General features: G+C 41.6%; 1 protein-coding gene across 1 annotated transcript; it reads right to left on the bottom strand.

The window, feature by feature from the left end:
- Positions 1 to 6,754: 6,754 nt before the first annotated feature.
- On the bottom strand, positions 6,755 to 9,822 carry LOC148009600 (UDP-glycosyltransferase 83A1-like). The gene is made up of 2 exons (XM_087673033.1): positions 9,058 to 9,822; positions 6,755 to 8,679 (listed from the first exon to the last, which is right to left on the bottom strand). Exons 1-2 carry the CDS (start codon positions 9,542 to 9,544, stop codon positions 7,682 to 7,684), a joined length of 1,485 nt encoding a protein of 494 aa, XP_087529159.1. The 5' UTR covers positions 9,545 to 9,822; the 3' UTR covers positions 6,755 to 7,681.
- Between the last annotated feature and the right edge of the window lie 5,338 nt (positions 9,823 to 15,160).

Here is a 15,160-nt window from a genome sequence, read left to right as displayed (position 1 = left end):
ATGTAGTATGTATCAAAGAGTAATATTTTCTGAAAAATATGTTTCAATGTCTAGGAACTTGCTATGTATCATAATAAGATTGTGTATTTTTTCTCTTTTCAAGAGTTTGTAAATATTAAGTACATTTTTATTTTTAAGTATATTGTCTCTTTCTTGAGGTTTGATCTATAGAAATACTTATTATGTCTTGCAATCTATAGAGAATAGTTCATTGATTTAAAAATCCTAACGCTTTATAGTTTATTGCGCATTCATGTTGAAGAGTAATGTTTGGGTTTAAGTTATAGGTTGGGGGATCATGCGTCGGTTGTATATAGCTTTTTTTTTTCTTTGGGTTAGATATATCTAATTGTATAGAATATATAAAAATATATGATGATTCTAATTTTGACTATCGTTGTTCCTTGCACGTACGAGGATTGTGATGATTTAAATTGTCGTAGTATTTTTTGGATTATGTGATTCGAGATTGATTTTGCTTTTAAGTCTTTTTGAAAATATACTATTCCCAATCAAGACTCTCCTTGAAATAATGCATGTTTTCTCTTGATGTGCAGGCTCTGTGAGAATCCAAATAATATGGGATTAAATAATCAGAGAACTAGCAGGGATTATGTGTTGCGTATTCATAGGCATAGACTCAACTCCACACGATATAGACGACGACAAATTGCTAGGCTTAGGGCTCAAATGGCAAGACATGACCGGAGGGGGTATAAAGAGATGTGTTCTACTATAGTTGAGTGCCGGAACGTTTTGCAAGGAGGGGCTCTAAATCATGATAGCTTGATTCGTGAGAGACTTCACAGCTTGATTGAGCAGCAATTTGCTAATGATTATAATTGTGATGTTGAAAATCACCAGAACTTAGGAAATGCTGTGATTAATGAGTCACGTGTCAATAATGTACCGACCTTTAGTGCTCGAAATGGAGGTTTTTGCTCCATTTTACATGCTTTGCCTGCAATGGATATTCATCCTGCAACTACAATATTGCTATTTCAAGACCCGATTGTGCATTCCATGGGAAGTCTTTCTGAGATGTGTGAGCGATGTTCAGCTAAATTGTGGAGATGTGAGGCTCAAGTGCAGGGGTCAGTTTTGTTCGGTAAACATTGTTGTCGAAATGGAAAAGTAATGTTGCCACAGTTGCAATATCCACCACAACTATTGCATGATTTGTTGCATGGTATGCATCCTCAAAGCAGAGTATTTAAAAATAATATACGAGCATATAATAGTGCTCTTGCATTTGTGTCACTTGGTGCCAATGTTGATGAGCTTTTGCCTGTTGTGGGAAATTCTTATACCTTTAGAGTGCATGGCTCTATTTATCATCGTATAGGCTCTTTGATTCCTAATGTGCAACGACAGGAAAGGCCAAGATTTGCACAACTTTATGTTTATGATACTGAGCATGAGTTATCTAATCGGTTGGATGTTATGCCTAATTTATTGCCAAACTTGCTTGGGGAGCTTCAGTCTATGATGCATCAACACAATGCATATGCACAAGCTTTTAGATCCGTGGGTATGCAATTGCAAAATAATCCCTTGCATGATTTGAGAATGACTATTTTTGGGGTTCAACATGCTAATAGACAATACTCAGTTCCAGTGGCAACTGAGGTTGCGGCTATCATGCCAGGACAAGGCGATGAGAATACTCTTGATCGTCGAGACATACATGTTTATAGTCGGGATGGACGATGTATTGCTATTTCAAACTTGCATAGGGCATATATGCCAATGCTATACGTCCTTCTTTTTCCTATGGGTGATGATGGTTGGCATGTAAAGGTACCTTATAGTGGTGTTAATGTTCCAATTAATATACATGGATTATCTAATAAGGACTGTGTTACTCAGATGCAATTTTATGCATTTCGACTACAAGTGCGTGAGGACACTGAGGTGTGCATGTTGCGGGGTGGCCGATTGTTGCAACAATTTATTGTTGATGCTTATTGTAGTATAGAGCAATGTAGGTTAGCTTGGTGTCGTCAAAATCAATCAGTTTTACGCTCGGAAGTTTATAAGGGCTTAGCAGATATGGTGGGAGTGATGGATGATGGGCCGATGGGGATTATTGGTGCCTCTGTTGGTAAAAGGGTGGTTTTGCCGTCTTCTTTTACTGGTGGGCCAAGACACATGTATCAGTTGTATCAGGATGCCATGGCTATAGTGCGAAGTAAGGGAAAACCTGATCTGTTTATAACGATGACATGTAATCCAAAGTGGTTAGAGATAACTAATGCTTTGTTGCCTGGACAGACTGCTTATGATCGTCCGGATTTGACTGCTCGGGTATTTCATAAAAAACATGCTGATATGATGCATACATTGTTGAAAAGGAATCTGTTTGGAAATGTTGCAGGCTATGTTAGTGTGATTGAGTTTCAAAAGCGGGGGCTATCACATTCTCATACTTTGCTAATTTTGGAGCACCCTTTTAAACCCTCTGAAGCATGCCATTATGATAGATTTGTTTGTGCTGAGTTTCCTGATAGAGAAAAGTTTTCAGCTTTGTTTGAAACTATCTCAAAATGCAATGTCCATGGTCCTTGCGGTGTAATGAATCCCAAGAGCCCTTGCATGCGCAATGGTCGATGCACTAAAAAATTCCCTCGGAGATTTGTGAATGTGACAACTGTTGATAGCTCTGGCTATCCTGTTTATAGAAGACGAGATGATGGAAAGACAGTCACAATAAAGGGTAATACTATTGATAATCGATGGATTGTTCCATACAATCCGTACTTGAGTAAAAAATACAATGCACATATAAATGTTGAGGTATGCTCAACGGTGGCAGCTGTCAAGTATTTGTATAAGTATATATACAACGGACATGATCGTGCAACGATTAAATTTTCTGTTGGAAACTCAGGATTAAATGGTACGACCTTTCGTGAAGTAGATGAGATCGAGAGTTATTTAGATGCACGGTATGTTTCTGCTTCGGAAGCGTGTTGGCGAATATATGACTATGCATTGCACAATGAGAAGCCTGATATACAGCGGTTGCATGTGCACTTGCCTGGTGAGAATTATGTGGTGTTTCAAGATACAGACAATATATCACATGTTATGCAGAATGAAGATATCAGGAAAACTACTCTTACGGAATGGTTTGTGTGCAATAGTGTTCATCCAGAGGCTAGAGCTATACGGTATCAAGACTTCCCGATGTATTGGGTGTGGAATGCACAACGAAAGGTATGGACGAAGAGAAAGCGTGGAAATACATGTGGTCGAATATACTTTGTGCCGCCCACATCTGGTGAGCGTTATTACTTGCGAATGCTCTTGACAGTGTCTCGAGGATGTATGTCTTTTGATGATTTGCGTACTGTTGGCAACGTGGTGTACAACACCTTTAAGGAAGCCTGCATTGCAAAGGGCATGTTAGAGGGTGATGATGAGTGTGTTGTGTGCTTGGAAGAGGCTGCATCTGTACAAGTTGGTGCCCAGTTGCGTGCTTTGTTTGCTGCAATTTTGGTCTTCTGTGAGCCTGCACAGCCTGGTCAGCTCTGGGATAGGTTTATGTCACCGATGGTGGAGGATATTTTGTATAAGTTACAGCTAGAGCATGTGCATATATCTTCTGCAGTTCTACAACAAGAGGCATCAAAGAGGGCTTTATTGCATCTTCAGGATCTTTTGCGACAGCATGGGCGAAGATTGTCTGACTTTGATGGATTGCCAGAACCTCATCGAACAGATTCTCAGTTGTGTGCTAACCCTCTTTTAGAAGATGAATATGCATATGATATACTGGAGCAACGTAGAGTTTGTGTTTGTATGGAGGCAATGTTGAATGATGGACAGAGGGTTGCATATGATGCAGTTATGGGTGCCATTGGTGGAAACTTTGGGGATGTTTTTTTTTTGGATGGTCCCGGTGGGTCTGGAAAGACGTTTCTTTACAAGTGTTTGCTTGCTAGGTTGCGCAGTGATGGTCATATAGCATTGGCAACGGCATCATCTGGCATTGCTGCTTTGCTTCTGCAGGGCGGTCGTACTGCTCACTCAAGATTTAAAATTCCATTGGATCTATGTAATCGATCCACCTGTAATATTCCTGTTCAGAGCGATCTTGCTCAATTCTCAGACAATCGAGCCTTATTTTATGGGATGAGGCTCCCATGATGCACAGGTTTGCATTTGAAGCTGTTGATAGAACTTTAAGAGATATTATGGGCTGTAATAAACCATTTGGTGGAAAGGTTACTTTGCTTGGGGGTGATTTTAGGCAAATCTTGCCCGTCGTGATGAAGGGTTCTCGTGAAGATATTGCTAATGCGGCACTGTGTTGCTCTCATTTATGGCAGTATGTTAAGGTGCTAAGGTTGTCTGGGAATATGAGAATGTCAACCGTTGGTGGTGTAATGGATAATGGATTTGTTGGTTGGATTCAAGGGATAGGGGATGGAGTGGGTATTACGGAGAATTGTGATAAGTTACATATTCCATCTAGCATGGTATTGAAAGGGTGCTCTATTGAAACCTTGGTTAATAGTGTGTACGGTGAAGTATCCGTGGTGAGAGACTTTGGGGCATATTTTAGTGAGCGTGCTATACTTGCAGCACGGAATACAGAGGTGGCTTCTTTGAATCATTGTGCATTACAATCGATGCCAGGAGAAGTTGTACAGTACTATAGTGCGGATTCAATTGCAGAGACAGGTGATAGCTCATTTTTATACTCTGTAGAGTATTTAAATACATTGGATCTTGGAGGTGGATTTCCTCCCCATCTATTGTTGCTAAAGATGAATGCACCTATTATTCTGCTTAGGAACTTAAATCCAGCAAAAGGTTTGTGTAATGGTACACGGTTGATGTGTAAGGCATTCAATAAAAAAGTGATAGATGCTGAAATAATAACAGGGACAAATGTAGGGGAGCGAGTTTTTATTCCTAGGATCACTTTTATTCCTGGCACCTTGCAGTTTCCGTTTGCTATGAGGCGGAGGCAATTTCCTATTCGATTGGCCTTTGCTATGACAATCAATAAGTCGCAAGGCCAGACATTGTCTGTTGTTGGTCTTTACTTAAAGACACCAGTATTTACACATGGACAGCTGTATGTTGCATTTTCAAGGGTGAAATCCTCATGTGGTGTGAGGGTGTTATTAGATGAGGATGGAAGCACTGTGAATGTCACGACGAACATTGTGTACAAGGAGGTACTTCAAAAGATGCAATGAGGTGCATTGCTTTTTTGCAAAGATGCATACGGAGATGAGTTTTTTGGAGAGTGGAAGATATGCTTGCATTTTTTTAGAGATGTATCTATTGAATTTTGATGGCTTCGTAGTCCTTGCTTGGTATGTAGGTGAGATAGCCTCAAAGCTGTATTCGGTTGGCATATACTCGATCGTAATTGAGTATATATTCCCTGCACTGTATATAAGTGTTTGCTTGACTTTTGCAGATGCCTACTCCAAGCTGGGGTTATTATCCAGCTTCTGAGTATCAGAAGGAACTGCAGTGTAACTTGCGCGCAGTGACAACGGATGATATTATAAGAAGAACGCTTGCAAGGGTCATTGAGCGTTTGTATGATGATGTCAACATAGAGATTTTACTTCCAGTCTTTATTGAGGTGGTGCATTGTGGGTATACTCAATGCTTTCGAGTGCATATGGGTGAAGCTGAGCAAGACAAGAGGTTTCGGCGATCTCACACTGATAGAATACCAAGGGGGTGGTCGGCGTATGAATTTAAGGATCTCAGTTGTTTTGTGACGCTACATCAAGCTGTGACAATGCCTGCCAAGGGGTTTGCAAGTGTTAAGCCATGTATTGTTATTCCAATATTAAGTGATCTTTGTCAATATTGTTGGATATGTTCATATTTACGTTGTGAGCTTTTAAAATTTTAGGTGCAAGAAAGAGAGGAAAGACTATCATGTCCCCTGTACCATCACCGGGACGAAGAGTGGCAATGGGACTTGCTTCTCCTGAGCATGCTGTGTTGGAGGATGGAATTTTCCCCAGTGATTCCTCAAAGAAAAGAAAGCTTCATTTTGGTTAGGCCCGATGAAAAGTTTCAACATCTTTGTAGCGTTTGGATGTAGATATGTATCTATATCTACTTATTATAGGTGTAGATACTTGGATTTATGGTACAAAGTTTTCGGCTCTGAAGCAAGGTTTGGTTTTGGGCTTTACTTCACCTATCTGTATTTTATGCTTGGATATGCTTAAACTTTGTGGTTCCTTTCAGCGTAGCAATGTTATTTCTGATTGTAACGTCAAATGATCATGAAGAGCTACTTCTAGCTATTGCGCATAGCAGGTGTTGTTGTTTTAATGTTGAGTGGTGATTGGACTTGCTTCGCCTGGCCATACTATATTGAAGAGCGGAAATACTATTATGTCCCTGTACCATCAACAAGACGAAGAGTGGCGATCGGACTTGCTTTGCCTGGCCATGCTATGTTGGAGAGTGGAAAATTTTCCAATTATTTCTCAAAGAAAGAAAAGCTTCGTTTTGGTTAGACCCTATGGGAACTGTATATTTTTTTGTAACATTTGGATGTAGATGCATAGGCACAATCATGGAGTGACACTTTGTGGTTTGTTGATACTTGAAATTGTGGTGCAAGGTTATTGGTGTAGTCTCTAGAAGAAACTTTGGTTTCGGGCTTTGCTTCACCTATGTGGGTTATTAATACTGGGAGTTTGCATGCAATGCTTGGACAAACTTAAATTTGTGGTGTGGCTCATATATCTTTTATTTGTGGTTTGTTTCACCGTAGGAATGTTATTTCTCATTGTAACATCCAAGGATACAAGTTGTTTCTATAAGTTTTGCAGAGCAAGTATAGATACAAGTCTATAAGTTTGGTGCATGGTCATTGCATGTATATATGAGTCTATGTACTCCTTGATGCAAATGCATATTTGGTCTTTTATACATGAGAGAGAGAGAGAGAGAGAGAGATGTTCCATACATAGTGCATTCGACTCCATTGAATGCAATTGATTTAGGAGTGATTGAGTGAGTGTGGATAGAGGGGGGAGGTGTAAATGGGATGAGAGATAGAGGGGTTGTGAGTAGAGGAGAGTAAAGCATGCGATGTTTTTGTGATAGCATTATTCACTTCCCTCGCACCCCGCTTCGGCCGCGAAGCGGGATAGCGTTCCTTGCGCGCGAAGCGCGCCAGGAACGCTAGTCACTACTTATTGAGTACCTGTTTGTTGGTGATTTTACCAAGTGGCTTTCCATATGTTGTTTGCCCCAGGCTTTCTGAGAGTTCTCAACTTCTAGAGACTATGTATGTGTTTCTCAGAAATCTGTTCCAACCTGTAATAATATCCTTGATTTGAAGGAAAACGGGAACTTTGAACTGTCCACGTGAGATGCAAAATTTTCCTGGACCAAGGACTTACACAAATCCGATCTTTTAAAAAGGGGATTCGAATTCCTAAGGATAAGAGATTATAGCTATCAGCACGGCATCAGCAATGAACAGATTTTTGGGATTTTTATGTCCTTAACCTTAATCAAGTTAGCCAGAATCTTCTGTAAGTTGGAGATTGCAATGCATCAGAGCTTTATTGACAGGCTTCCGTCAACTCAGTGCCATCCAAAGTCAGTCAACTCAAAGCCATCCACTGTCCAGCAATCCTGTTGAACCATTCAATCCCACTGGGTTTCAGTAAGCCTTTTAATCCTTCAATCCCAGGTTCGCAATACCTGTCTGGATTCCATGACCTTGGTTCCTCTCCTTGTATATAAGCTCAGTTCTATGCCTGACCCAATCCGCAAACTTGCACAGATTGCCATGAGAGGAACCCCCTTCCTTGGTAGCATTCACGCAAATGTCCCTAACCCTTGCAGCTCTCTCCCTCACCTCTTGTCCTTCAGGGCCCTGCATCAACACCCTCACCTGCTTCCCCACAGTGGTCCTGTCCACCGACCCTTTCCGCTCTACATCCAGAGGAATCCCTATTCCCCATTCCTCCACCGCAAGATTGGCATTGCTGAATTGGTCCGCCAGGTGAGGCCATGTCACCATGGGCACCCCCGCAGACATGCTCTCGATGGTCGAGTTCCACCCGCAGTGCGTCAGAAAACCGCCCACCGCGTAATGGGACAAAACCAGCAACTGAGGTGCCCAAGTCACAGTTCTGATCTGATTCTTTGTCCTTTCCAGGAACCCATCAGGCAGACCAGCCCCTGTCCCGTTTACTAAATCAGGCCTCACCACCCACAATATAGGGACCTGGCTGGCTTCAAGCCCATATGCAAGCTCTTGCATTTGCTCCTTATTCAATACAGCTATGCTTCCCACTGACACATAAACCACTGATTTGGGCTCTTGTGTGTCCAGCCATTGCAAGCAATCATCCTCTTCAGGCCAAAGGCTTGCAGTGACCCTTTTCTCTCTTGAGGATGTCTGTTCAAGGAAATCAGAAGGGAGCACAGGACCCACTGGGCACATCATGGGATAGCCTTCAGGCATCAGTTCTATGAATTTGGACTCGAGCTCGTGCACCGAATTGCAAAGAGTCCACTCCGATCCTCGCAAGGCTCTCATGTTCCGCAAAAGAGACTGGAAGATGGATGCCCAATCTTCTGGAGTTCCGACGGTCCATGGGAGTTGGGATCCCAGCAATGGAGGTATCCCAGGGAAGGAAATCGATTCCTTGGGCTCAAGAACACCTGCAAGCATGATCAAATGATAAAAGTTCAGTGTCTGGGTCCGATACATCGTGAACAATTTAGTTGAATTATAACGAGCAGCATAGTGACACTGTAGCAAGCTGTCAGGTTGCACTTCATTCTCTGACACTACTGCCACTAACACAATCTGAGCATGGGAATGGGTTTGCTTTTTTTGTTTACCAAACTGCACAAGGCAGTGCAAAAGCAAAGCCCTTGAAGGCCTAAACTAGGGTTGGAGACATCCACTCATGTAAGCTTCAGTGGCAAATTTTGCAGGACTATATGTGAAGTATCTTTACAGGATAAGTGATCCCTCACCACAAACTTTCCAGTTGATCTAAGCAGGTCAGTCGGGTGCATCTCAAGATTGGTTACCTGTCTTAGTGAATGTACCCATGGAGGCTCCATGTGCAGCATGACAAATAATAGCATGGGTTGCAAAACAAGGTGGCCAGAACGCAACACGCGGGATGCCGAGCTCCTTGGCCACATCAAGGGTCTTCACAGCTGAAACATCTGATATGATACAAGTAACCAAGGGGCCTTCCCCATCATTCAGCTGTTTGATGAGGTGCAGGAGGACAGGGCCAACATTCTGCATGACCTGCACCATGAGAGGGATATCATTGTCCCGGTTGTCTTGCTCGGACAGGCCGTCGGGGATGGCGACGAGGCGAATGTCGGTGGGCAGACCGCCACGGTTGGATCGGATGATGCGGCTATGGTTGTATTGTGTGTTGACAAAGGTGATGACAAAGCCATGGTGGGAGGCCAGGTATAAGGCCAGCTGCATCAAGGGGTTGATATGTCCTGTTTCTGGAAAGGGTAGCAGGACAGCGTGAGGCCTGGTAAGGGCAGGCATCGTGAGAGATGCTACTATGGAAGATTGGTATGGTTTTCTGTATGAGATAGCTCTCTTCCACCGTGTCTTGATTGTGATGGAACAATGCTCTGTCCACGAAAAAAGTGAGTCTAGGGGAAGTTTTATGGCGGGGACGAGAAGGCTGTGTTTGAGGGGCTCTTTCAGTGTACACTTGTTGTAATTGGAAACCAGTGGCTTTACCCTCAAGGAAGTGTGTTCTACGATGGATTAACCAGATGACTGTGAAGGGATATGCTTATGGTAAGATGACCGGTTATAACACAGTGCTCATTGCACTACAATGTAGTGTAATGGAATCAATGTCACAAAAGAAACCTGAACACGGAATGTTTGTGGTAATTTCACAACATAAGATATTGAAAATGCGAGGTCACGGATGATGGGGCTCGGGATCGTGTCAACCGCAATTAAGCGAAGGCATGCCCGATGTTCTCTATGACTCTATTCTCTGCGATGTCGCGACTCGCTATGCAGAACGCGGTGTAAAAAGACATTGTTGTTTCAGAACTATACAAGTGCTCGGGCATCATGTGAATTCTTACCACTTTAACTATGATTAATGCTCAACACTTTTTTGGGGCGATGTGAATTCTTACCACTTTTTTTTTGGGAGAATAAACATCTACCAGTTACTACTTGCATTTTCCCAAAAAGCTTTAGAAGTAGTGCTCATTACACGATCAATATAATATTGTGAATGGTCTCGCCATCACTATATTTGTGTTACTTTGACTTGATCACTTGATCATGTTTGGCATGTTGTTTTTATAATCTGTAATTTATTTATTGAGAATGAAAAAACATCTATTTGTGTTACTTTGACTTGGTCACTTGATCATCATGTTTGGCATGTTGTTTTTATAATGTGTAATTTATTTATTGAGAATGGAAAGACATCTAGAGATGGACAGGCATTGCCACATGCTTATCTACACTTAGTGAGCCTATGAAAGGCTACCTTATACACATGTCCCTTTTTTCTAAGTCTACCTAATGAAGCAAGCGTATCCTCTTTACACATATTGACTAGAACTTCTTTGCTAAGAGGCCCTTCCTTCTTCATCACCACTTTGTTTCTATTCTTCCAGAGTGTGGACAGAACAATAGCCCTTATGATATTCCACACTTTGATAGTCTCTTCATCAATTTTCTCTAGATCGCCTAGGAGTGCAGCTCTCATTCCTATGCCCGAGTTGAATTGTGCTAGCTTCATCCATTCTTTCATGCTTTTCCAGGCCCCTCTAGCAGCTCTGTAGAACCAGAAGAGATAGTTGTTCGTCTCAGTATGAGTGTAGCATAGAGCACAAAGTGAGCTACAATCCTTGAATTTTGCCACTTTATCTCTTGTAGGGAGTTTCTTTGCAACAATCCTCCACAATAGCAAGTTCAGCCTTCTACTAGGAGAGGCCTTTAGAGCCCTCTTCAATCTGAACTTCCACACCTAGGGGGAGGTGTTAGGATATTGATCCTTCCACTCCTTCGCAACCTTGGATGCAATGGTCCTGTTGGCTTTGACAAAATCCCTCCTCTTCCTCATCTTCCATGTTGGTTTCCCTTTGTGGTTACCAAGACACATCAAAGCCTTTTTGGGGCCAACCTTAGCACTTGTTAGCCAGTAGTCTTTAACTTCATCAATCATGTGCTGGAGCAAATCAAATTCATCTTGGAATGGGCATCTCCATATGCTGGACATAGGGGTATTCTACCCACTACTCAAGCATTGGAAATATATATTTTTTGGCCCACTCTTAGAGCTGACATTGAAAGATATGTCCGCGAGTGCAAGATATGCCAAAAAGTAAAGTATGATAGGCATAAACCACCTAGTCTACAGAAGCCATTACCTATTCCCAATGAGCCTTGGGAAAGTATAGCCATGGACTTTATCGTGGAGCTTCCTCACACACAAGCACGCAATGATGCAATTTGGACTATCATTGATAGATTCAGTAAGCAAGCTCACTTTATACGTGTGCGAAAGACAATCAAAGCCGATCATATGGCTAAGCTATTCATTGCTCATATTTTCAAGCATCATGGCATGCCTAAGTCCATTATAAGTGATCGAGATCCCCGCAACATGACCAGCCTCTTTTGGCAAGCTCTCTTCGAGAACCTTGGGACAAAGTTAAAGTTGCCATCCTCTTATCATCCTCAAACAAATGGGCAGAGTGAAAGTGCTAATTATATTATTTTGGACCTTTTGAAATCCTATGTCTCTGATAATCAAAGAGAATGGGAAAAGTATTTGCCTTTAGTAGAGTTTGCATACAATAATACGGTGCACTCTAGTACTGGTAAGGCACCATTTGAGATCATCTATGATAAGCCTCATTTACCACCCATTCTTCTTACGAAGGATAAGATCTTTGCAGCAAATGAGTTTGTTAGAGACATTGATACAACTTTCACTCAAGTAAAAGCTACTATCCAAAGGACACAAGAGAAGCATAAACACAAACCAAATAAGCATCATCGTAAGTTAGATCTCAAGTTGGGATAGTATGTTCTTCTTAAGTTTGAGAAGGCTCGCTTGAAGAAGCAAAAATGTCAAAAGGGTAAAGTGGTTAAGCTTTCTAATCACTATTATGGCCCTTTCAAGATCACAGATAAGATAAACGATGTGACTTTTTGTTTGGATCTACCAAGTCATTGGAACATTCAAAATGCTTTCCATATAAGTTTGCTACATCCCTATATTGGAGAACCTCCAATGGAACCAATCAAGGAAGATTTACATGAGAGAGAAGAAATAGAAGAGTTCCTTGTGCCTGAAAGAATTTTACACCATCAAGACAATACTCTAAGGTCAGGTAAGGTATTACGGAAGTATCTAGTTAAGTTTAAGAAATATCCCCCATTGGACTCTCAATTTATGTGACCGAGAGAGAACTACAAGACTTTCCAGATCGTCTTAAGGACTATGTATCCCCTCTACACTTGAGGTCAACTGTTTAGAAGCCAGAGGGATGTCACTAAATTGATTGCTTATTACACATTCTCTATTTAATAAATTCATGTCAATAAATTAATGACTCACTTTTCTTTAAGTGTTGATGATGATCTAGCATGGCCATGAGACCATTTAGAGATCAGTATTCCTAGTGTATCAGTGATTAGATCACTGTGACGGGGATATCTGGTATAGGCAATACAAGTTATGAAGGGGAAAAGAAGTGTCTGCCAAGTGTAAGAGTGTACACAAGAACCAAGGAGTTACACATAAATGAAGATGGATTGAGCTCTAAGAAGAGAAAGTGCATTAGCATTGTGTATATGTATTTATGTGTGCATCCAGGGACGCCGGGGAATGTTTACTTGTGTGTAATGAGCATTGCATTCATTTGGGGTTATCCTCTCCCCTACAAGTCAAGGTTTAAGATTTTTTCTTTCATTAAGAAAGACGAGAGAGAGAATTCTCTCACTAAGAAAGACGAGAGACGTGACCCTCTGGAAGTGAGGAGAGAAGTGATTTTCTCTTTCTAAGGTCTAAAATGACACAAGCTTTTGTGTGGAATTCAATATTAAGGTTGAGGCCCAAGGCAATCTAATGAACTCTCCTCATCTATGACTCAAGGTGGTTGCATGGACCACAAGTTAAGAGTACAGTTTAAAAAGTTATTTTTTGGAAAATCCATTTTTAAAATATCTCGCAATAGAAAAAATATTTCTAAAAACGGGCTGCTTGGGTTATTAAAAACATCAAGATCTACAACTTTCATGTTGGACCTTTTTTCATCCAAGCAACGCACAAAGAGATATCTTGAAATTAGTGCTGTAGAGTGGAACAACCACATCTTGCATGAAGATCAACTCAACTCTCTCTCCAAGAAGAGAAGCTCTTGAAAGCCTATAAAAGAGGAGGGTCTGTTGAGATATCGAGCTCCACTCGTGATATGCCAGGGTGACCATTGTGCATTTATGTCACCGACTTGTTAGCTGCAGATGTGGTTGGTACACCGCCCATGAATAATAGCTAGATGACAGCTATCCTTATCTACTCTAGTTCATGGCTCAGTTAGTATGCCACCTTAGTTAATTGAGTTTGGTTTGAGACCCATATATAGGGTTCTTCTATTTCTTTGTACTAGAGTTCTTTTGGCTTATACAACTAAGAAGAGGAAAACTGTTTTCAGCCTCCACCTTTGTGTCTATTCCCCCATTGTGCAAGCAAGAAAGCTACAAGTGAGACTCCTTCCTTCTCTCCCACAATCTTGACATGGTATCAGAGCCTTGTTTGTGGTAAGGAGCTCAAGAAAGAAAACCAAGTTCGTAGTGTTCTGGTAAGAGGACCAGTGTTGCTTTCATTTTTCTGTTTTGGGAGCAAGTCTCTGTAGGTAGCACAGCCGGAAAGTGCAAGAGTGCATTGTCTCAGATTGAGACGCACTTCACGGTGTAGCAAGAGGGTATAATTTGCTGCGGGATAAGGGCTTTAGCCCTTGGTTGCTTTATTTTTTTGATTTGAGGCCATTTCGGGGCCTGTTTTGGAGGCGGAAGTTTTCTGTGCACGCACCCAGGAAAGGCCCTATTTTATGCTATGCGACCACTGTTCTACAGGTCGGTGAAAAGTTATTGTAGAAATTGCATCGTATGCCTGTGCGCAGAGACATTGGGAGTTACAGAATCATCCTTGTTGCCTGTTGATGCAAAATCGTTCACTAGGAAGTGATTGTGTGGTCAAATACCACTTTCATCAATTTTGCAGATTTGCCCTTGTGAGGCTGAAGCTGTGTTCTTTGCAGTGACAGAATTTTTTGCAGTGTTTTGTAATGGCGTCAGATTCTCTTTCACAAATTGTCATTGAAAAGCTTGACAATAACAACTTCCAAGCATGGAAGTTTAGAATGACGAATTTCCTTATGGGAAAAGGATATTGGGAATTCGTTGCAGGAAATGAAGAAGAACCAATTCTTCCTGATGTTCCCGATCAATAGCAAATGCAAGCATTTAAAGCATGGCATGAGAGAGCTAGGAAAGTTATGTACTGGCTGTCTATCAGCATTTCAAACTCTATGATTGTGCATATTCAAGATGCAAGTACGCCAAAGGAGGCATGGGATACTTTGTCAAAAATGTATAGCACAAATACGCAAGCCAGGAAAATGCACCTCAAGCAAGATTTGCACAATGTACAAAGAGAAAGTATTAGCATCAATGACTACCACATGAAGGTGAAGAAGATTGCATATGCGCTTGCTTCCATTGGGTCGCCAGTGGAAGATGATGATTTAGTTTATGTGACCTTGAATGGTCTAGGAAAGGATTATGCACAGTTCCGAACATCCATTTCCGTCCGTAAAAGATTTCCTGATTTTGAGAAGTTGATTGCTCTTCTAATTTCTGAGGAGCAGAGAAATGGTGGTGCATCTTCTTCAGGAGGAACTTCAAAAGAAGCTGTCTTCTACTCAAATGCTAGAAGAGGTAGATGCAGAGGTAGAGGAGGCCGATCTGGAGGCCGTGGTAGAAATCAGAATATGCAGCAAACTCAAGAAAACCAGTCCTATGGAGGAGGACGTGGTAACTCTAGAGGCAAGGGGAGCCAAAGAGGTCGTGGTGGATGGCAAAGAGGCCAAAATGTAAACAGCAATGTTGAAT

Source organism: Lygodium microphyllum, chromosome 30 (assembly GCF_053477565.2).
Source record: "Lygodium microphyllum isolate KBCC chromosome 30, Lygodium_microphyllum_v1.1.10, whole genome shotgun sequence".
In the NCBI taxonomy this organism is placed as follows: Eukaryota; Viridiplantae; Streptophyta; class Polypodiopsida; order Schizaeales; family Lygodiaceae; genus Lygodium; species Lygodium microphyllum.
The sequence above is the reverse complement of the archived record's forward strand: the minus strand, read 5'-3'. Positions and strand labels throughout refer to the sequence as shown.